This window comes from Diabrotica virgifera, chromosome 5 (assembly GCF_917563875.1).
Source record: "Diabrotica virgifera virgifera chromosome 5, PGI_DIABVI_V3a".
NCBI classification, from domain to species: Eukaryota; Metazoa; Arthropoda; class Insecta; order Coleoptera; family Chrysomelidae; genus Diabrotica; species Diabrotica virgifera.
In genome coordinates this window covers 246,781,522-246,805,598 of record NC_065447.1, presented here as the reverse complement: position 1 = coordinate 246,805,598, position 24,077 = coordinate 246,781,522, and the positions used below count along the sequence as shown (strand labels likewise).

At 33.4% G+C, this 24,077-nt stretch overlaps 1 protein-coding gene across 1 annotated transcript in view; it reads left to right on the top strand.

The window, feature by feature from the left end:
* Positions 1 to 4,194: 4,194 nt before the first annotated feature.
* LOC126884767 (serine/threonine-protein kinase PAK 2) overlaps positions 4,195 to 24,077 on the top strand; it is a 30,390-nt gene continuing 10,507 nt past the window's right edge. Inside the window, exons 1-3 of the mRNA XM_050650985.1 lie at positions 4,195 to 4,524; positions 7,012 to 7,279; positions 21,831 to 22,159. Of these exons, the coding sequence (XP_050506942.1) occupies positions 4,404 to 4,524; positions 7,012 to 7,279; positions 21,831 to 22,159 (718 nt within the window). The 5' untranslated portion in view covers positions 4,195 to 4,403. The remainder of the gene's footprint in view (positions 4,525 to 7,011; positions 7,280 to 21,830; positions 22,160 to 24,077) is intronic.

Genomic DNA, 24,077 nt, shown 5'->3' with positions numbered 1-24,077 from the left:
GTATTTATAAAATACACGTATCTATAAGTATCATCTAATTTTAGTACACAAAATTAAAACTACTGAAGAATTAAAACTGACCTAGCAACCCTGTTTACCCATTCAGTGCCAAAACAACAAAATAACTGACAAGAGTACCAATTCATCAGATAATAGGTATAATACATCATGTACAGACTAAAACCTCATAAATAAAATAGGAGACGGCGACAGGGTTAGTATTCCTAGTGAAAACACATGGTAAGAAACAAAACACTTCGCAAGTGTCCCTTCTTATCTTAAGAATTTAAGATAATTTACCATGAAGAGTGTGGCTCACCTTTGTGGGTGGCTACACCCCCTCCCCCTTGTGATGTTTCGTGATTTCTTATGGACCCCACCACCCCCTTTCGAGCCTCACGTGATTAATGGACAGCCCCTTTCTGTGAAACGTCGTCAATATAGTGGTTTTTCTAAAAATCGAGGAGTGAAATCTGGAAAACAACAGGAATCACATATAATTCCTGCGGAAATATAGTGAATCAATATCAAACATTTATTCTTTGTCTTTTATTTTATCAAAAATGAATAATCATTTTCAATTTCGTTGCAACACGAAACTGCAGCCGCATAATTATTCCAGTTCAATCAGAGAGTGCAGCAAGCACCTCTACCGGTTTCGAAACTTATTAGTCTCTCATCAGGAGGCACATATGCTGCTCTCCCTGACCCAACTAGGACAAAACCAGGCGTGCAGTCACGGATTGCAACGAACGAAATGGCAGGGATGCCCTAGCGGCAACTGTTAGCAAAAAACTAAGTTTGCAATCTAATAGCACATAAAACAACACCAAAAAATGTTACTCTACATCCTACCAGATTGAAAACTATGGGAACCTTCGCGTGGAATAATGATGCGGCTGTAGTTTCGTGTTGCAACGAAATTGAAAATGGTTATTCATTTTTAATTTACATGTTCACTCCCTAATAACACAAAACATTCCAGGAATGTTCCTAGAAGGTACACACAGGACATTGAAAACATTCCTGGAATGTCCCCAAAAGCACACGAACGTCCCTGGAAAGTCCCAGGAAAGTGCTGTGTCAGCATTTTAAACATTCCTTGAATGTCTTGTTGGAACATTCCATGAATGCCTACGAATGTTCTTTGGACATTCACAGTATATTGTTTAGACTGAATGTCTTGTTGAAACATTCCATGAATGTTCTTATCCTTGATAAATATAAACATTTTTATTGCACAAAATCTTGTCATATATTTTTTTCCATAATCATCACTACGATGACGATTCATTGTATTGAATTGTTCATTAGAATTACAATCTGGTCATAACTCTGACCAATGAGCAATTTTAATTTAACCTAAATTACTACTGTTCCTTAAAATGAAGAGCTTACCCATAGCGTCTCTTATCTAATCTAACAGGCACACAAGCACTATGCTCTGCTTTTCTAGCCGCACTATTCTAACATACACATGCACACAAGCATTATGCTCTGCTTTTCAATATCACTCAAACTAGTTCAAAAGGCTTTGTCCTCTTCAATCTTCTAGTTTGCCCAGTAGCATCCAGGAGCTGGATTTCCTCAATATTCTTGTAGGTACTTACGAAGTTGTTGCTTGTGACTTCCAACTTTACTCCAACTTTAAAAACAAATCCCGCTGTAAAATCCAATTCTGACTGAATTGTATATGGATCTAAATCCCCAATTATTTTCAGCTTCAATAAATATCTAAAACAATAAAAGAAATAATGTTATTGCTTGCAAAATTCATCAATATTGATAAATATCAGAGAAAAATGAACATTGATAAAAATTGTTTGCCCTACCTTTCTCCAAACATCTGGTGTCTCCAATAATAATTTCCTTAAATAATCACTTTGCAGTGTGGTAAAGTTTATAAAGTTCACAAAATACAGCAAACGAAATCCAAATGAATCCAAAATATGAGGATAAACAGTGAAATGATGAAATGAAATGATATTACAAACATAACCTCTGTAACTGTAACCTGTATGCCATGCCAACTAGAACCAGAAGTCACGTGGTTTGGATTGCCTAAATACATATACACGCGCAGAAAATTTGAAAATGAATGCAAATTGAATAGTAAATGGCCTCTCTTAAAATATAGGACATTGGTAGTATGTTCATAGAATGTCTTGTGGTAACATTCCACGAATAACTTAATCAGATATTCACCGAATGTTCCTTGAATGTCCAGTACATTCAAACATTAATAGAACTTTGATAGTACATTCCTGGAATGTTTTGTGTTGTTAGGGCTCTGATTGGAGTACGAAGGGAACCATTCTCGTTGGAACTTTACCATGCTGAGCAGATGGGACGTGAATTATAAATTGTAAAATTCCCTCATCTTCCTTAGTCTCAGCAGCCGTTATGGCTTGCAAATTGTAGAAGCCTCGGATGTGTTACCAGAGAAGGTTCCCATTGTTTTCAATCTGGTAGGATGTAGAGTAACATTTTTTGGTGTTATTTTATGTGCTATTAGATTGAAAACTTAGTCTTTTGCTACCAGTTGCCGCTAGGGCATCCCTGCCATTTCGTTCGTTGCAATCCGTGACTGCACGCAGGGGCTTGTTCTAGTATTGGGTCAGAGAGAGCAGCATATGTGCCTCCTGCGAGAGACTAATAAGTTTCGAAACCGGCAGAGGTGCTTGCTGCACTCTCTGATTGAACTGGAATAATGATGCCGAAAATGGTTATTCATTTTTTATTTACATGTTTACTTTGATTGGAGTACCAATAAGGGAACCATTCTCATTGGAACTTTACCACGCTGAGCAGATGAGAGGTGAATTATAAATTGTAAAATTCCCCCATCTTCCTTAGTCTCAACATCCGTTATGGCTTGCAAATTGTAGAAACTTCAGAGGTGTTACCAGAGAAGGTTCCCATTGTTTTCAATCTGGTAGGATGTAGAGTAACATTTTTGGTGTTGTTTTATGTGCTATTAAATTGAAAACTTAGTCTTTTTTCTTTTATTTTACTTTAAAATGACGGCTCTATAGTTCAAATGTCCTGTATTTACCGAAGATCCTAGTATTCTCATATCCCAAGAATAGCCACCAAGACATACACGCTTAAATAAATTTCTAAATATAATCATAACATCCCTAATTAATATTGCCCCACTTCACCCTATCTAATCAAGACGGAAAAAAGATTGGAAAGTTATGACGTTCCCATGTAGTAACATGTTGTCAAATTACTTGGCTATGCCGCATCCTGGTATTTTATCAGACGAAGTTTGATATCATAAACGGTTAAGGAATGATGTTTGCACATATTCCACACTCAAAACTTCCAACATATTGCTTAAAAAAATGTATGCGAGAAATACCACATGCTGTTAACAGCTTAAACGAATGTATTATGCTAATAAGTGGTTTTCGTATGTACGCTACAAATGGCTGATGATAACGGATAGAATCATCCTGAATAATATATTTTACAACTTTGTTTTCGTCAAGAATTTATAAGAAAAGCTGATATTAAATTCTAAAATTATACATAGGTACACGCATTGTACAAGAATTTAGTCGTTATAGTACCATAATATGTTTCATTTCAATAAACAAGTTGTTTTAAGTGTCATTTATTTTAAATGTAAATACATTCTACTCTAATTTCTAAAAATACATTTCCCAATGTAATAAAATGACAGTTTTTAAATATCCCGCCTCTGTGAAGATGGGCTGGTTAGGCGTCCATCACTGTTCACTGTTGCCACATTATCATATTATCAACTTTCAAAGGATATAAGAACATGCATAATAAAATGTAAATTCAGCCTGCATCAAGTTAATATTAATAAATATTAACATCTAATTCCTTAAAGTTACTGTGTATATAATGTACAATGCAGTTCAATACGAATATATTAATAATTTATGTTTTTTGGATGGTTAACATCCAGTGGTGTGTGTCATGGTGTGGGAACGCGTGGGAACGCCGTTCCCGCACTGGTTAAGAAAAGAAAAAAAAATAATAGAGAATTTAGGTTTTGTAAACAAAAATTAGCAGTGCGTTCCGGCACTGCGTTCCCGCACTGCTAATTTTGCCATGACACCACTGTTAACATCAATACATTTTTTTTTTATTTTCAGAGTGTCATCCCTGTTCCAATTAAATTCTTGTCAATGTCAATTTTATCACTTGTCAAAGATACAGTCATCGCGTACCTAATGTCATTGGCATTGCCCATAGGCTACGGGTGATACTTGACATTTTAAACTATTTTTTTATAAATATATTTAAATACTACAGTAATTAATAGTAAGATATGCAACAAAGTCAAGACTGATAATACTAATAGTCAATTAAGAAGATACTTCGGTTGATTCCTTTGTGCTGTTTTCGTGCGTCGTTGAAATACAATGAATTTCCTTTTTAGAAAAAGGCAGCACAAGGAGGAACCCAACATCGCTGTTATAGGAACTCCAACAAATGTTAACCACGATATTCATGTTACAGTAAACACAGAAGGAAAGCTCACAGGTACATAGTTGTTTTTATTAACATTAGCTTAAGCAGGGAAGAAGTTCTATGTTTTCGATATGTACGGGCGGGTTCTAATATTTTTCCATTCAATAATTCCTTTAAACAAAGTAAAGCCTCTTTGTTTTGATGTATACTATTTAGTTTACTTTCTATAAAGTTTGTGGAATGAGGGAGGAATGAAAAAATATGTGTACATTTCTCATTTTCTTTTATCTTTTTTCCTCTTGTAAAGACTGATGTTAAAAAAGGGACAATGATTACGTTTGGGCAATTTTTGTGTATGTAACTTGGATTTTAGTACTAAAAATAACCATGAAGATGTGAAATCCATTCTGCTATTGTGACTGGTCCTGTAAATTTTGGGAAATACCTATTTCAGATAAGTTTGTGTAGGAATATTTGTCAGGTTTCTAAAAATATATATATTTTAGATGTTCCTCATGTATTTTAAGATTATTAAACGCTCTTATACAGGGAATTAGTAAAAAGAAACCCTGTTAGGAACTGTGAGAAATTCAGGTATCAGAAATTCTCTTTGGATATTATCAGCGTATTTAACACTTAGTCTCTCCATGGTACTTTTAAGTACCACCAAATTTTGGTACCCTTAAAGTATTGAAGTAAATCTAATTTGAGAATGTTCTGTTAAATATCATTCATTAGTTATCAGCTGCTTTTTAATCTCTCTCTCTCTCTCTCTTATCGTTTTCCCATTACTGAGGATCGTGATTTCTTCCAATATTCCTAACAATGTTTCTCCATTGGTCTCTATCTTCAGCTGCTCTAAGAGCTTCGCAGAATGAGTTTCTGGCTGAATTCTTTATTTGGTTGGACCATCTAGTTGGTGATCATCCTCTTGATCTTCTCCCCGGAATGTTTCCATAAACAATTAATCTCTCCAAACTATCGTCACCTCTGCGAACCACGTGACCAAAGAATTGCAGTATTTGTTGCAGACATATTGTGGACAGCCTTTTTTTAATCTTGAGTTGGTTTAGAATGGAAACGTTTGTCCTATGAGCTGTCCAAGGTATGCGCAGCATTCTTCTCCAGCACCACATCTCAATAGGCATCAATTTTCTGGCACTCACATGTGTGAAGAGTCCAAGTCTCTGCTCCGTATAGAAATATTGAGAATACAAGGGCATTCACCAGTCTCATCTTGATATTTTGAGAGATAGATCTGTTTTTCCAAACTTTAGTTAGGTGACTCATCGCATTTTTTGCCATACCAATACATCTCCGAACTTGTGCTTCACAGTTACCATCGTTAGTTATACTAGATCCGAGATAGACAAAGGTGTTTACTATCTGGTATTCCTGTAACATGTTAGTCAATTGAATAGTGTCGAATCTGTCGACCACCATTATTTTTGTCTTAGCTTTTGTCTTCGTAGGAGACCAAACATTTCTTGCTCATTTGCTGCTATAAGTGTAGTGTCATTAGCAAATCTTAAATTGGAGATTTTCCTACCAGCTACTGTTACTCTACCGGCCCATCCTTCTAAAACCATCCTCATGACATGTTCACCATAAATGTTAAATAAGTCAGGTGACAACATGCATCCTTGTCTAACACCTCTCTCGGTCTTGAATTGGTTTGAGAACTTATGATCTAGTCGTACTGTCGCTATATTGGACTGGTATAGATTTTTAATAAGTGTCACCAGGTGCATTCGTGCCCCCATTTCTATTAAAATTGACCACAGATTTATCCAGCTTACACAATCAAATGCCTTTTGGTAGTCAACGAAGCATATAATCATAGGTACTTGAAATTCTCTAGACTTTTCAATGAGTTGTCTCAGGTCCAGGATTTGTTCCCTTGTACCTTTATCCTTTACAAACCCCGCTTGTTCCTGAGATCCTTGTTCCTTGATGTTTAATATTTACTTCAAATATCATTAAAAAAATTTTGTATTAAATATAGAATAAGATTTGTAGGTACTCTAAAGGACAGTTAGGAAAAACAATGCTTTAAGCTTATTTTAAAAAGTTATGACCAAAAAAAAGGGCAGACTTAAAAGTACAGTCGGGAAGTAACCGTCAAAAAAATCTAGACCTGCTGTAGAGATTTCGGCAGAGATTTCAGCATTTGCCATTTCCCTGAGTTAATGACCAAACAAATATATTATGACAATATTTTAACCCATTTGCTGTCGACCATGCACCAGAGAGTGATATGGTTACTTCAGTCTGGTGACATTCACATACCAGCGAGTGATATAGTTGCTTCAATCAGGTGCCGTTTAACAGAGTGGCTCCTAACCAAGTTCCATCCTCTTCGATGGGCAACAAATGGGTTAAACAGTAGCTCCTTATTTTATTATTATCAGTTGAGCTTCTATATTTATGTCTTGTCTGATTAAAATTTCGTCCAGTACATCTTTTATTTAAGAATATTAGTAGAACATGGATTTGTGGATTTACTTTTAATCCATTTACTATCTTATTAATTTTTCTTTTTTTTTAATATTTTCTTAGGTCTCCCTTCAGCATGGATGAGGCAAATTGGTACTCAAATCACAAAAGATGAACAGAGGGAGAATCCACTGGTAGTGAAACAAGTCCTGCAATATTATAACTTTTCCATAAAAAAGAACGAAGAAAGGGCCGAATTTAAGCACATAGTTACAGAGAGGGACCTGGTAGAAGAATCCAAGCAAATAGATCTTTATACACTTTCGAAAGATGCACACAAGAGCAAGGATTCTTTGTCTGACTCAGACAAAGAACAAAAAGATGACAAAAGGTAGGTTGGATTGTCTTAACTAGTGCCTTAAAAATGTTGTATTAATTTGAATTTGTTTCAATTATTATATTCCTTCTTTTATTATTTTTTAAATTTGTAATACATATTTATTCATATCTTGAAATGTCCCCAACAGTTGTTAGAAAATTGTAAAACTTACTGTGAATAAAAACCATAGAGTTTAAATGGATTGAGAAACTCAAGAACTTGAACTGAAATTTGTACTTTAAAAAGTGAATGCCTTCTTAATAGGGTTAAAACATACCTAGGACAAACTAAAATGATAATTTTTCAGCTGGGATTAATATCTTTTCAAAGTGAAATACTTAAATTGAGATATCAAAATTAATGAAAAAATATCTTCTTCTTTTCATAGTACCACAACCGAGAGTGGGTCTTGGCTGACTACAGAACCAACTTCTATCTCGAACCGTCATCCATGATAGTTGATTCAGTGGGTAGCCCCATTGTTCTTAAACCTGATCATATGTTACCTCTCCATCGCTTTTGTGGACATCTTAAGGGCTTTCTCCCTGTCTCCCAGTCTGCCCAGATTAACTTGGCGAGGTAGTTATTAAGGAGTCTATGGCCATGCCCAGCCCACATTATAGTTGGGATTTAATCTCTTGGAATATGTCGCTAGTCCTACATCTGTGTGACCTCTGCATTTGTTCTAACTCCTTATTGGTTTCAGATCGTGATAGGGTCCAAAAATCCTTTCGTGGATTTTTTTCTCAAAACATCTGAGTTTTTTTCTATTGCTTTTGATATTATCCACATCTCACACCCATTGGTCTAATCACTGTTTTATATATCCCGATTTTTGATGTTCATGTAAAGCTCTTAGGTTTAATAGTGTGGTGGAGGCTATACTGTCTCTTGTGTCTGTTAATGCACACATATTTAGTTTTCTCTTCAGTGACTCTTTGACTGGTTTTTTGCCTAGAAACTTTCAATAAATCTCTAATTTATTGAAAGTTTCCTTTATATTGGTCACAATGTTTCCCACAATGTCAATGTCATCCACATATGTTAATAGTAGAAAATTTGGTCCATTTACTATCAGTAGTTCTCTTCTAATTTGTACTGTTCTCATTACTTTCTCCAGGATTATATTAAAAAGGAAAGGTGACAGCGCTTCTCCTTGTTTCAGGGCCACTGTTTATTTTAAACGATTTTGAGAGTTTGTTACATATCCATATTCTGGATCTATAGCCAACTGAAAGTTCTGCCATTGCATTCCACATCTGATCCCTTTTAATGCTGTGTTGAAAAAAAAAACAATGTATAGTGAATAAACTGAGTTGGCATACAGCATAATTTTGTGTGACATCCAAATAGTCCTGTCGCCAGGGGGGGTACAACGGCCTCCTGTATTCAGATGGACTTACCCAAGTTTTTTTTATGTATTTTGACCTGTAGAACACGAATTTTTTGGGTAACAGTTGATCCGGATGTCGATAAGATTGTTATAAACCAAGAAGTTGAGGAATCACATAACAGCGATTTCTCGCAAAACAAAACATTTTTTTGTATTTTTTGGGCCATTTTAACCAAAAAATGTTCCTACAAATTTTTTCGTAGGATGCATAGTTTTCGTGATAAACGAGGTTGAACTTTCAAAAAATCGAAAAATTGGAATTTTTGAACCCGAAAAACTTTGATTAAAAAATAAAATAGCAATTCTGCTTACCGCATTTGAAAGTTCAAGTCAAATTATATCGGTTTTAATTATTTGTATTGCCAAAAATGTATTATTTTATTGTTAAAACAAAGCTATAAACACCTAGTGCTTGAGTGATGTTTCAATGATTTCTCATTTAAAATCGAACGAGTACGTAGAGGAGGTAAAAGTGCAAGCGGGGCTATTTCTAAGTAGCATGCAATAAAACGCATGTATTAGGCACGGGAAACAGTATGTGTTTATAGCTTTTTTTAACAATCAAAAAATAAATTTGTAGCAATACAAATATTCAAAACAGATATAATTTGACTTAAACTTTTAAAGGCGGTAAGCAGAATTGCTATTTTATTTTTTATTCAAACGTTATTCGGGTTCAAAAATTGCAATTTTTCCATTTTTTGAAAGTTCAACCGCGTTTATCTCGAAAACTATGCATCCTACGAAAAAACTTGTAGGAACATTTTTTGGTTAGAATGACCCAAAAAATACAAAAAAATGTTTTGTTTTGAGAGAAATCGCTGTTATGTAATTCCTCAACTTCTTTGTTTATAACAATCTTATCGACATCCGGATCAACTGTTACCCAAAAAATTCGTGTTCTACGGGTCAAAATACATAAAAAAAACTTGGGTAAGTCCATCTGAATTAAGAAGGCCGTTGTACCCCCCCTGGCGACAGGACTAAAAAGTTTTATTCCAGCACAGGCTTATTTCCTTCCAAATTGGTTATTTTTATGCCACTTTATGCAGTTTTATTCATATAACTTTGTTTTCTTATCTTTTAATTGTCTGCCTACTACCTTAAATTCATGTGATAGGTAAATCATATCTATATCACATATATTTTTATTTAGATATATGGATTAATAAGTTTAAATAGGCATATGTTTCAGGTAAAAAAGTAACATGAATACTAAATAAAAAACATACAAAAATAATACAAAATAATATACATTACTGATTTATTTAGTGAGTTTGTGTATTCAATCAATGGTTTTATAGAATTTCCATATCAATAATTAGCAATACATATTATATATTGAGAATTGTTTATCTACAGAATGCTTCAGAATCTTATCTAACATTAGCATAGTCAATATTGCTCCAAATTCATGTACAATTTTTTTATTTTTTTTATTATTAAATTTTTCCATTTTGTTCTTTATACTTGATATTGATGTAGACATTTTTAATTTATCCATTGCTAAAAGGGCTAGATGAATTTGGAAAACTGAAGGTAATGTTTAAAGTGGGTGACAATATTAAATTTTACAAAAGTTAATTGATTAAAATAAGTAACTCAGCAAACATACAACAAATTTGTTTCTATAAGATCTTGCCATTTTTAACAAAAATTTCCAATCGGATTTTGAAAATTTTTATCTCTAGAAATGGCCACTGGAGAAATATATACCTATTAATGAAATTCAAGCATTTAGGTTATCTTTTCAAAAGCATTGGCTGTAAGTCTACTTTGTCTACATCAAAATATTAATTAATTATTTATATCTCAAAACATGAGTCACAATCATACACAAACATAATAGTTTCTTGATAAAAAAAACTAATCCATTTATTCATAAGAAAAAATATCTATTGATATATAAGTAGTGCTTTTCACAACAAATTAGATATATTGCAGTATTAGATAATTACTTATTACTTAAGTCATCATCATCAATGGTGCTACAGCCCTATGAAAGAGCCTCGACCTTCCCAAGTCTATTACGCCAGTCAGTCCTATCCATTGCCAACCGTTGCCAGTTTGCTGCGCCTATTTTTCTCCCATCCTCATCTACACCATCTTTCCATCTAAGTTTTGGCCTACCCCTATTTCTACTTCCCACAGGTTGTGACATAAGGATTCTTCTAGGAGGGTTGTTATGCTGTGATCTTGCTAGATGTCCTGCATATCTTAGTCGTCCTATTCTTATAAGAGATACTACGTCTTTTCTACCAAATATATGTTTATATCTGTGGTATACCTCGTAGTTGTACCTCCTCCTCCAAATACCATTTTCACAGATGCCACCGAATATGCCTCTCAGGATCCTTCGTTCAAATATAAGCAGAAGGTTTTCATCTGCCTTGTAGATGGTCCATGTCTCCGATCCATATGTCAACACTGGTTGTATAAGGGTTTTGTATATGGTTATTTTTGTTTTTTGGCTTAAGTTTCTGCTTCTCATATGTCTACTCAGTCCAAAATAGAATTTGTTCGCTAGGATTATCCTTCGCTTGATTTCTTCTGTCATGACGTTTTCCTTGGTGATCAGGGAGCCTAAGTATGTGAATTTGTCCACCACTTCAAAGGTAGAGTTATCAACAGAGAATTGGTGACCGATGTTTCTGGCTCTATTGTTGGATGTTGATGCCACCATCTTAGTTTTCTCCTCGTTTACTGTCAGGCCCATATTTTTTGAGGCATTTGAGAAGGTGGTATACATTTCTTCTAGTTTGCGTGTTGTGCGGGCAACTAGGTCCACGTCATCGGCATATGCCAAAATTTGGGATGATTTATTAAAAATATTTCCTCTGTTGTCTATTCGGGCATCTCTGACCGCCTTTTCCAGAGCTATGTTGAAGAGGAGACACGCCAGCGCATCTCCCTGTCGCAGCCCAATATTCGTTTCAAACGCCTGTGATTGGTTCAGAATGCTTCAGAATGTTATCTAACATTAGCATAGTCAATATTGCTCCAAATTCATGTACACTTTTTTTTATTTTTTTTTATTATTAAATTTTTCCATTTTGTTCTTTATACTTGATATTGATGTAGACATTTTTAATTTATCCATTGCTAAAAGGGCTAGATGAATTTGTAAAACTGAAGGTAATGTTTAAAGTGGGTGACAATATTAAATTTTACAAAAGTTAATTGATTAAAATAAGTAACTCGGCAAACATACAACAAATTTGTTTCTATAAGATCTTGCCATTTTTAACAAAAATTTCCAATCGGATTTTGAAAATTTTGATCTCTAGAAATGGAAACTGGAGAAATGTATACCTATTAATGAAATTCAAGCATTTAGGTTATCTTTTCAAAAGCATTGGCTGTAAGTCTACTTTGTCTACATCAAAATATTAATTAATTATTTATATCTCAAAACATGAGTCACAATCATACACAAACATAATAGTTTCTTGATAAAAAAAACTAATCCATTTATTCATAAGAAAAAATATCTATTGATATATAAGTAGTGCTTTTCACAACAAATTAGATATATTGCATTATTAGATAATTACTTATTACTTAAGTAAACAATTAAATATTTACATACAACTAGTGATGTGAGTCGAGAATATTACCAAGCGAATATTCGCGAACATTGGAAAGTTTCCGAGAATATTCGCCTATAAAAAATGGAAATATTCCCCTGACCGCGGTACACGCCCGGAAACTTTCAATGGAAAATTCTCGAGAATATTTCCGAGAACTTTCAAGAATGTTTCAGAGAACTTTCCATAATATTCACGAGAACTTTTGAGAATATTTCCAAGGGCCTTTTGGACATAAGAGTCATTGACGAAATTTGAATTTACATGGAAGTAGCGGTATTTAATTCACACGGCCGGCGAACCTATACCACTGCCAAGTACAAAAGGAACGTTGTGAACATTACCTTCATTATTTTTATACTAAAATTTGCTAAAATGCCTAAAGCTGTACTAAAATTTTAATGAAGATGCACTAGAAATAAACAAACCAATACACGTTCAATATTACGAGGAGTAGTCACGAATCATGATTTAAAATGTATAAACTTTGCAAATCATGATTTGGGATTTTGGGAGTCCTCCTCGAACATTCAATGTGTCTTGGTTTGTTTATTTCTAGTGTATCTTTATTGTGATTGTATATAGGTAAAATGCTTGGGAATATTTCAAAAGAAAAATGATAAAAAAAGAAAAAATTCAAAACTACAATAAAGTTATACTATCATTAAAGCTTCCTGTAAAAACTAGATGGAGTCCAATTCTTAATTGTATAAATAACATACAGAACTGTCTGGATGATGAAATATTTTGGATAAAGTTGTAAAAAGTAGCAGTTGTGCTAACGCCAATTGTGAAATGGATTAGACTTTATTGGAAGGCAATATGTTTAAAATATCTCAGGTTGTCGAGGCATTTAAGGATACAGAAAATATTTTTACCGAGAATATTCCATTACTTCCAATCAATAAGTCTGAGGAAAAGGAATGCTTATCTAAATTAGAAAAAAGAAAAAAAAATGACAGTGAAGGCTGTGCACTATGCTGGAAACTTGCTTGATTCTTCTTTAACAAGACAAAGCCTCACTGCTGAAGAGCATATATTAGCTATGCAGTGTATAAACAAGATAGTAACCAATCATCTTAAGTTTGTTGACAAAAAAGAAAACATTTTTACAGAACTAACAAAGTTCTGTGCAAAAGCAGACCTTTGGTCAATGGATTTTATTTGGCTTTCAGCACGATCAGTAGATTGTATAAGCTGGTGACAAGGAATGTGCACCTAAACTTCTTTAAAAGATTTGGCAATTACAATACTGGGGTTACCAGCTTCCTACGCTGAAACAGATCGTAGTTATAGCACATACTCTTTCATACATAATAAAAGGAGAAATATACTGAGGAAAAACTCACTAAAAGATCATAAACATGGAAAAATGGTATGTGATGAGAGTCTTTCTATAACTCATCTGTTGGAAGCAGGGCAAGACTCTAAATCCATATCAGAAAATGAAAGATTAAGCGAGACGAAGAGAGACTCTTGATTATATTCTCTTCATAATTCAGAGTCCAGCTTGTGTGAAGACAATTTCGTTGACACAAGAATAGACTCTTACTTATTTATATATTTTATAATAATTATAATTCCTTAGAATTTTGTAGTGTCTTTTATTATTATTTGTTAAGAAAAGAGTTCCTGCTTTAATACTACAGTGCGTCCAGAAAGTAACGCATAAATTCATTATTTCGTAAACCGGCGACTTTGAGCAAAAATTCCGAAACAGGTCCATTTTTATTTTTAAATTACAATTTTTTAGCATATATATCATACTAGTGACGTCATCCATCTGGGTTGATAACGTAATCAATGATTTTTTTAAATGACAATAGGGATTATGTGATAGCTCATATGAAAGGGTATTTAATTCTCTATTTACTAATACAAACAATAACATAATTATTTATACAGGGTGTCCAAAAATAATTTTTTAATTAAATTAATTGAGACAAAAAGAAGAATGTATGTAACTTATTTAATTCAAAGTTCGTTTTACTTTTGTCAGAAAACAGGAATACATGTTTATTTGACAAAATAATAAATATTGCTTTTCGCTTAAATTCAATGTTAGAGCTGCCACTGCCACCCACCTGCCTCTTGGAAGTTTAACATTACGCTTAGGCGAAAATCTATATTTATTATTTAAATTAAACATTTTTATGTTTTCTGGCACCAATAAAATATATTTAGAATTATACAAATTACATACATTCATCTTTTTGTACCAATTAATTTAATTTAAAAAACATTTTTTGGACACCCTGTATAAATAATTATATTAATGTTTATATTATTGAATAGATAATTACATACCCTTTCAAATGAGCTATTACGTGACCCCTATTCTCATTTAAGAAAATCATCCATTACGTCATCACGCCCAGATGGATGACGTCACTAGTATGATATGTATGCCAAAAAATCGTAATTTAAAAATAAAAATCGACCTGTTTCGGGATTTTCCTTAAAGTCTCCGGTTTACGAAATAATGAATTTATGCGTTACTTTATGGACGCACTGTATATAGGAATACAGATTGCCTGAAGTAAGTTCCTATAGTCAATTTTGGTTTGGTTATTGTATGTTATCTTTTTTATTTTAATATATTTTTAAATAAAACAACTTTTTTATTTTTAATTATAACGACTAATAACAAATATTCATATATAACCTCGTCCAATTTACTTACCGTTGCACGTCATCCGCTCCATAGCCTGTGACACGATACCAACACGAAATATTTAGGCGGTGGGTGTGTTCTTTTTTAGAATCAAAATTATTCTAAAGGGGAACACACCTACCGCCTAGATATTTCGTGTTGGTATCGTGTCACAGGCTATGGCGCGGATGACGTGCAACGGTAAGTAAATTGGACGAGGTATATATTTTTTAATTAAGTTAAATTTTAAAATTTTGGACATTTAATTTTTAACAGATTTTTTCTGTAGTCGTAATACCACAACAATAATGGTAGGGGAGCCCAAGCGGGGATTTTTGCAGTTACTCGAGCGCGTCAGATTATCATATGGAGAGAAACCTGGTATCCTGCAGATGTACCTCTACCATATATTGGCTCTTAACACAGAAGAGTTCGTTAAGGGGGGCCCGAAAAAAAAATCTATCCTTAAAAAAGCTCGAAATTGTCAGATTAAGATAAGGTAAGTTAAGTACATGCAAAAGAGTGTATATTTCAAAAATCTGACGATATGAGCCGGGCGTAAGGAAATGGGTGAGTCCAAAGTTTCACAAGAAAAAGCGAATATTTCGCGAAATGAATGACAGATCGAAAAACTAAAAATATGCGCTCAATATTTTTTAAAAATCTATCGAATGATACCAAACACGACTTCCCACGGAGAGGGGTGGGGGGTAAATTTAATATTTTAAATACGAATCCCGCGATATTTCGCGAAATGAACATCAGATCGAAAAACTGTAAAATACACTTATTTATTATTTTTAAAAAATCTATCGAATGGCACCAAACACGATCCCCTACGGAGGTGGGGTGGGGGGTTACTTTAAAATCTTAAATAGGAGCCCCTATTTTTTATTGCAGATTTGGATTTCTCACGAAAAAATAAGTAACTTTTATTGGAAACATTTTTTCGAATTATGCATAGATGGCGTTATAATCGGAAAAAACGATTGTTGGAAATGGAAAATTAAATTTAAAAATGTCAAGCTCCCACTAAAATGGAAAATTTTACTTAACTTTTTTTGGTTTTAGGACCTACTCTTCACACCCCACTAGGTCTCCAAAGCGCTCGAGTGACTGCACATTTAGCATACTTTGCTCCCCTACCATAAGTAAAGCTAACTACTGATTTGTATAATTTATTAAAATAATTTTAATAAAAATACAATATTTCCATAAGTGTCCGAAAGTTTCCAATATTCCTGGAAAGCTTCCGGGCTTCCGGAAACTTTCCGGCGTTTGAATCTTCCCGGAAATTTTACATCACTACATACAACACTAACTTGTACTTCAATAACAAACATTTGAGCAAAAAAATTCAATGGGAGGGTTGACTGCGTGGTTTTAGAAAATTCTCATCTGGATTCTTATTTGGAATTGGGCACTCGAAAGTACATATTTAAAAACACCTTTAGCCAAATGTTTAGCTCCTTAGGTGGCTCCAAGGGTAACCTATCGTAAAAAATTTGTTTTTTCAAACAAAAAATTTATAAGCGATCCTTTGCTTTAAAAACTCTGAAAAAATAATGAACATATGTTTTCATGTCCACAGATACTCTGATCCATTTTCAGATTTTTTGGATCAAATTTTTGAATTAAAAAAAATTCTCTCAAAACATATTTTTGATTTGATTCATGGGATTATTACGAATAATTAATATCACCCTTTTTAATTATCAGGATGTTCATGTTTTTGTCATCAACATTATTTATATCTCAAAACATGAGCCACAATCATGTTTTGTGTCCATTATTTTTAGTGTACTTACATATAATATCGTAAGAGTTTATTTTTTGCTTCGTCATAGATTTTCTCAGTGTAAAAAGCATTGTATGGTTTTGTGGGTCTTATCTACTTTTAGCTTCCTGTAGTAGCTCTCTGTTGTTGAACTTAAAATATACGAGGAGTATTTTGATAGATAAGTAGCATATTGCATTGATACTTCAGGTTGTGAGGTAGCTTCCGTAGGAAAAATGTTTCTGAATCGTCGCTACCAAGAGGGTACTTAAGGTTCGTCCTTATAGACCAGTGGTCGGCAAAGTGCGGCTCCGGAGCTGCATGTGGCTCTTTGACTCGTTAAGTGTGGCTCTGGTACAAATATCCACGGAAAGCACAATAATATTTTTATTAACAAAAAACTTGGTAGGAAAAATTACATCTTATTTTGACAAATTAGCATTTGCAATCTTTAGCATTTGTAAAAAATCCTCTTGATACTAGGATAACCGAGATGAAATTTTCTTCTTTTGAAATTGACACTGGTAGCTTTGAAATACAATAATAATTGCTGAATTTAAAAAACAAGAAAGTAGTACATGTGGCGCTCTAAATTCGAACATATTTTGAATTGGAAATATTGAAGAAGAAAAAATGTGATCTTGGAGATGGAAGATATGATCATTTTCAACTCTTGGAATAGCATTTCTGATTCTTACGATCAGCTGAAAAAGCTCGCGTTTGATGTTCTTTCCCTTTTCGGTTCTACATACACACACCGGCAAATTAGCCGAACACCTTAAAAATGGGACATGTTTGATGTCTTGAATTTCCTAAACCACTGGTCCGATTTGAGTGATTCTTTTAGTATGTTATAGCCTTATTATTTATACCCATTGTAATAATATTGTTGCTAGACAGGTAAATATCATTTTATACCGGGTGTACCAATCATTTTTTTCTTAAAGTTTGGAACACCCTGTGGAATATTGTAGCATATATAAAATATTAAAATTAATACTCTATTGTATACTTAGGCCTTCTTAACATTTTGCTTTTTGATTCATTTACTTATGTGAGATAATAAAAAAGTTATGTGCGTTAACAACTTTCCATGTTTTTCATCAATATATCCTCATAGTAGGGGAGGAAATTATACTAAATTTGCAGTTACTCGAGCGTTATGGGGACCTATTGGATTGTGAATAGTATGTGCTAAAATCAGAAAAAGGTTAAGTTTCCCATAAAGTGGGGGACTTTTCATTTTTTAATTTAGTTTTCCATTTGAAATAATCATTTTTCTCCGATTATAGCGCTATCCATAATTCGAAAAAATGTGTCGAATAAAAGTTGCTTATTTTAACGTACAGAATCCAAATCTGCAATAAAAAATGGGGGCTTCTATTTAAGATTTTAAAGTAACCCCCCACCCCACCTTCTTGGGGGCCATCTCCTTGGGGGGTCGTGTTTGGTACCATTCGATATTTGGTACCATTTAAATTAAATCCCCCAGCCCACCTCCGTGGGGGCTCGTGACACCCAACGGAGAGGGGTGGGGGGTAAATTAAAAATTTTAAATACGAACCCTGCGATATTTCGCGAAATGAACATCAGATCGTAAAACTGCAAAATACCCCTATTCAATATTTTTCAAAAATCTACCGAATGGCACCAAACACGACCCCTCACGGAGGTGGGGTGGGGAGTTACTTTAAAATCTTAAATAGGAGCCCCCAATTTTTATTGCAGATTTGGATCCTTGACGTAAAAAAAGCAAACTTTTATTCGCAACATTTTTTCCAATCATGGATAGATGGCGCTATAATCGGAAAAAACGATTGGTGGAAATGGAAAATTAAATTAAAAAATGGAAAGTCCATACCAAAATGGAAAATTTTACTTAACTTTTTTTTTGATATAGGACCTAATACTCACAACCCAATAGGTCCCCATAAAGCTCGAGTAACTGCAAATTTAGCATACTTTGCTCCCCTACCATTACCTTACACCCACACTTTATGGAAAACTTAACTTTTTTTGGTTTTAGCACCCACTCTTAACAATCCAATAGGTCCCCATAACGCTCGAGTAACTGCAAATTTAGCATACTTTCCTCCCCTACTATGAGGATTTATTGAAAAAAGCATGGCTAGTTGTTAAAGCACATAACTTTTTTATTTTCCAACATAAGTAAATGAACCAAAAAAGAAAATGTTAAGAAAGCCTAAGTCTACAGTCGAGTTGTAATTTTAATATTTTATATATGCTAGTGCTAGAATATTCCACAGGGTGTTCCGAACTTTAAGAAAAAAACACAGCCTGTCTAGCAACAATATTATTACACCGATATTCTTAACTAATAAGGCTATAACATACTAAAAGAATCACTCAAATCGGGCAACAGGTTTAGGAAATTCAAGACATCAAATATGTCCCATTTTTAAGGTGTTCGGCTAATTTTGCTGGTGTGTGTATAAATATATCAAAAAAATTAAATTTTGCGCCAAAAATTATTTAAAAAAAAAATACAATATTGTAGGAAATAAAAACCCAGCAAAATGAAAGAAAATAGAAGTTTCTATGGAGATTCGAACAAATATATTGTCAAAAAAACGAAAAAACACGTTTTAATTATTTGGGGGGTTATGAATAGGGCCAGCTGTCTAAAAATTAAATACTTTTTAATGTAAAACAACATTGTATTTTTATTTTTGGAATATCGCTGGGGCAATTTTTCACTATCTTAACAGGCTAAACCCTATAGTTTTATTAACTGTACTACTTATTTATTGTAATCAAAGTTCACTAACCAAGCAGATTTGGCTCCCAATTTTTTTCAATTGCTATAATGTTCATATTTGGCTCTTTCTCTATTAAGTTTGCCGACCACTGTTATAGACCATGTATTTAAATTGTCAGTATTTGCAGTTCGATCCTCAGCTCAAGTATGAGATACTGGTCTATGCGAAAAATCGATGTGGCTCATAATATATTATATGAGTATTACATTGGTAGCGAACGTGTTTGAAAACACATTCTAAAAGTCACCTTTTTTGCCCCGGAAAACGCTTTTTGGGCCATTTTAAACAAAAAAAAACGTCTCTGGTAATTTTTTTCTCAAGAGTAAATAATTTTTGACTTATAAGCCATTTAAAATCTAAATAAATGCGAAAATATGCATTTTCGAGTGATGAAAACTCATGTAAATTATTATTTTTGAGGTTGCCAAGTGCCTAAATTGAATTGTAAAGATTTAATTTCAAGATTTTGAAAATTAATCGGGACTTATTTCAAATTATACCGTTGTTTTTTAATTGTTAATTATGCGTGCCCACTCGATTTTTAAGCCGACGCCTCGCGCCGCACTATAATATGGTGCGTCTCTGTCGCACTTATACACACTTACGCGAAAAAACCCAACAAATATTTGATATTTATTAAAATTTTGTAATATATTTTTTAACATAGATTTTTTAATAATTTTTATGAAATGAAAAAATTTCAAACCATTATTCGCGCCAATGATGAATATAAAATTCTTAATTATATGTCCAAAAAGTTTCAGAGCAATAAATAACTCATCGGTTTATAAGAAAAATGCAGAAAACGAAGCATTTGCGGACATACATTTATCTAGCAAACTGGCATTATTGTGTCTTGCAGAATTACCCCCCGGAATTTGTCGGACTTATTTACTAACACCCTGTATAACATTTCCATAGTTAAATTTTAATAAAACTAAACTTTCACGTAGTACTTTTTACGTTATATTACAGGCAGTAGTGGTTGTGATAAATTATGTATTTTTAACTATCACATGCATTACTCACACAATTATTATTAATGTGTTGTAAATTTTAGAATATTATCTAAAGTTAAACTTAGATTTTTTTAACTAGTTACAGGTTTGATGACTTTATTATCAACAACTATTTCAATTGTGTTACTTATCTCCGAACACACCCTGTTTACGAACACCTTTAGATTCGTTTTTTAGAATGAATATGTATAGGGTGGACCAAAAGGCAATTATTTCTTAAATGGATGGTCCGAATTGTACAAAAACCGGGATAAGCCTATTCTGGAATATGGAGGTTTCAAATTTTTTGTTTGCACTGTTGCCAGATTTATCGTTTTTCTGATATCATTAGTAACTTTTTTTTAAATACAACACTGTGTATATTGCACTATTATTGGAATCCTTACAAAATTTCGCACACGTGTAAATCGCACAAAAACTAAATGTATTGTCGGGTATAGCGGGTACTTAGTTAATTGGGCCATTTTTTTATAGAAGGAAATTTAACAAGCGATAATTATGAAATGTTACTTAGAAATCAAATTGCACCTACCCTGAAAAACCAGTTTGGAGCCAATTTTAATGAGATATGGTTTCAGGAAGACAGAACTGCAGCTCATTTTAGTGTAAATGTTCGGCGTTATTTAGATCAGACATTTCCCGGACGATGAATTGGTAGTAGTATTGAATGGCCTCCTCGTTCACCTGATTTGAATCCTAAAAATTTTTTTTTATAGGGAAACTTGAAAAGTAGAATTTATAATTTACAATTTAGAATTTATAAAGGAGCAAGACTTGAAGAGCTAAGGCAAATAATTATCAATGAATCCATATTGATTTCTAGAGAAACATGGAGAAATATAATAGACGCATTCTACCATTGTTTAGGATACTGTCAAATTAACAAGGGACGACATTTTGAACACTTGATTACATAGACATTAATTTAGCAATGTAGTAAACTTTTAATTATTTTATTCAAATTTAGTTATACATAGTTTAATAAAAAAAATATTGAGACGATCAGGTGTTTCGAGGCTTTTGTTTTATCTTTTTAAGATGTTCCTGACTCCATTAAATCGAAAGTATTGTATACGGCTGAACTAGTGTTGAAGTGGAAATTTCAATAAAGGTACAATATACAGAGTGTTCTATTTAAAAAACCAAAGTGACTAATGATATCAAAAAAATGGTAAATTCGGCAACGTTACAAATATCAAATTTTTCAAATCTTCATAGCCCAAAATATGTTTCGGTCAAAACGGTTCCAATTCAAAATATGTTTGTCCCTGTTTTTGTATAATTCGGACGATTCAATAGTGAGATACCTTCTACTATTAGAATATTTTCGAAATTGAAATAATTCTTGTTTCAGGTCATCGCATCCAGTTAGACCTCCTAGAAAAATAGACGGATCCAACCTAATTCAGACCAAAAACCTCGCACAAAACCTAGTAGACCTTACTCTCGTCGACGAACCTAAAGTTAAGAAAGAAGACGTAGAATATAGAAATAAGTCGGACCCTACCATAGACGACGACGACGTGATAAGAAGACGAAGCGGCTTATCCGACGAGGACTACATGGACGAGATTCGAAGGATTTGCAATCCCGGACATCCCGACGATTTCTATGAACGAAGCTACAAAGACTTGGGCTCCGGCGCGTCAGGCATCGTATTCTCTGCCACCTGTAAAAAAACAGGTGAATTTTAATTATTTACTAAAACGGGAAAGTTCCCGGGAATTGACTGTATAGCATGTAGTTAAAAAACTCATACATCGAAGTAAAAAACTCCTTGTAACGTTTACTTTTTTGAGTGTAGATTTTAATTCAGTTCCCATCTCTTCATGGCTTTTTACTCAATTGCATGTAGATTTTAGAAGCTTAATGTCTCCTTTGACTTCTCTGAAAAACATGTGTGCTATCGGCTAACATTATTAGCCCATTATTTCGACCGCGTCGAAATGTTAACGAACCTTTTTTGAAGTTATACTTCTTTAGGCGCGATTGAGATTGAGGGTGAATTTATATTGATCCGCGCGCATGCGCACACCGACAGTTTGGTATTAGTCTTTATACGGGCTCTGATTGGGTGTTGAAATGATCTGTCAATAATTGTTCAATATGGAGGTTATCGGTAAACAAAAATGTTGTATAATATATTAGTTTTTATTGTTGTGAGGACAGAAATAAAATCAAATTTAAAATTATAGTGACTTTTTAAATAGTTTTGAAAAGCCACAGGTACGTAATTCTAAATGTTTCAGTTGTATTCCAATAAAAAATTATCTTCATATTTACCTAGTACTTGCTATGCTATACCCCTAGTAGGCAATGCTTTAATTTACATAATCTGATTACGAACAAACTTTCTACAAATTTTCGTCTAATGTATCGTTTTCTTACTCTATATATTGTTGTATTTTAATTCGACAAAAATCAAACTAATAAAAATTCATATAAACAAAATGTCAAAAAGTTGTTCAGTTTGTCTATATTCCCACATGACGTAGACGCGAAGGTGGTGCAGTTTGAAATCACTCCGACTCTCGTACGGCTGGATACACGGGAAGTAGGTTCAAGCCCAATGCAAGTTATAATTTTTTTAAAAGATGAAGTTTTCGATCCTAATAGCATTATTAATAATATTTAGGAAATATTAAAATATTACTAAAAGATTTTTAAATCGAAAACTTATTGGTCCATTTCCTTGGTAACACCTCCAAGGCTTCTAAAATTTGCAAGCCAAATGGATGCTGAAGCGAAGAAGACAAGAGGGAATTCACAAAACTTACAATTCACGACCCCGTCTGTTCAGCTGGTAAATTCCAACAGAAAATTGACCTAGTTACTCGAAGGAGTAAAGACCAATATAAAAATAAAATAAAAATTTTATTTTTCATTCAGTTGCAATGCGAAGGCAAAACAATCTTACTTTTCAATTAGAATACGGAGCGCAGTCCAGTCCCTTGAATCGCGCTTTTCGGCTCTTATTGGAGCCTCATCGGAAAGAACGTAGGCTTGTTCTCCATATCCCAATTGATATGTTATTTTATTTTTATATTGGTCTTTACTCCTTCGAGTAACTAGGTCCATTTTATGTTGGAATTTACCAGCTGAACAGACGGGGTCGTGAATTGTAAGTTTTCTGAATTCCCTCTTGTCTTCTTCGCTTCAGCATCCATTTGGCTTGCAAATTTTAGAAGCCTTGGAGGTGTTACCAAGGAAATGGACCAATAAGTTTTCGATTTAAAAATCTTTTAGTAATATTTTAATATTTTCTAAATATGATTAATAATGCTATTAGGATCGAAAACTTCATTCTTTTAATTGCCAGATGACGCTAGTCACCTAATATTTTCACTTCAATTGCAATGGGTGGGAAAACCTCTCAGTACGGATCAATTGGGATATGGAGAACAAGCCTACGTTCTTTCCGATGAGGCTCCAATAAGAGCCGAAAATCGCGATTCAAGGGACTGGACTGCGCTCCGTATTCTAATTGAAAAGTAAGATTGTTTTGCCTTCACATTGCAACTGAATTAAAAATAGAATTTTTATTTTATTTTTATAATTTTTTTATTTTTTTTTATAGATTTTATGATTGTAAGTATATTAT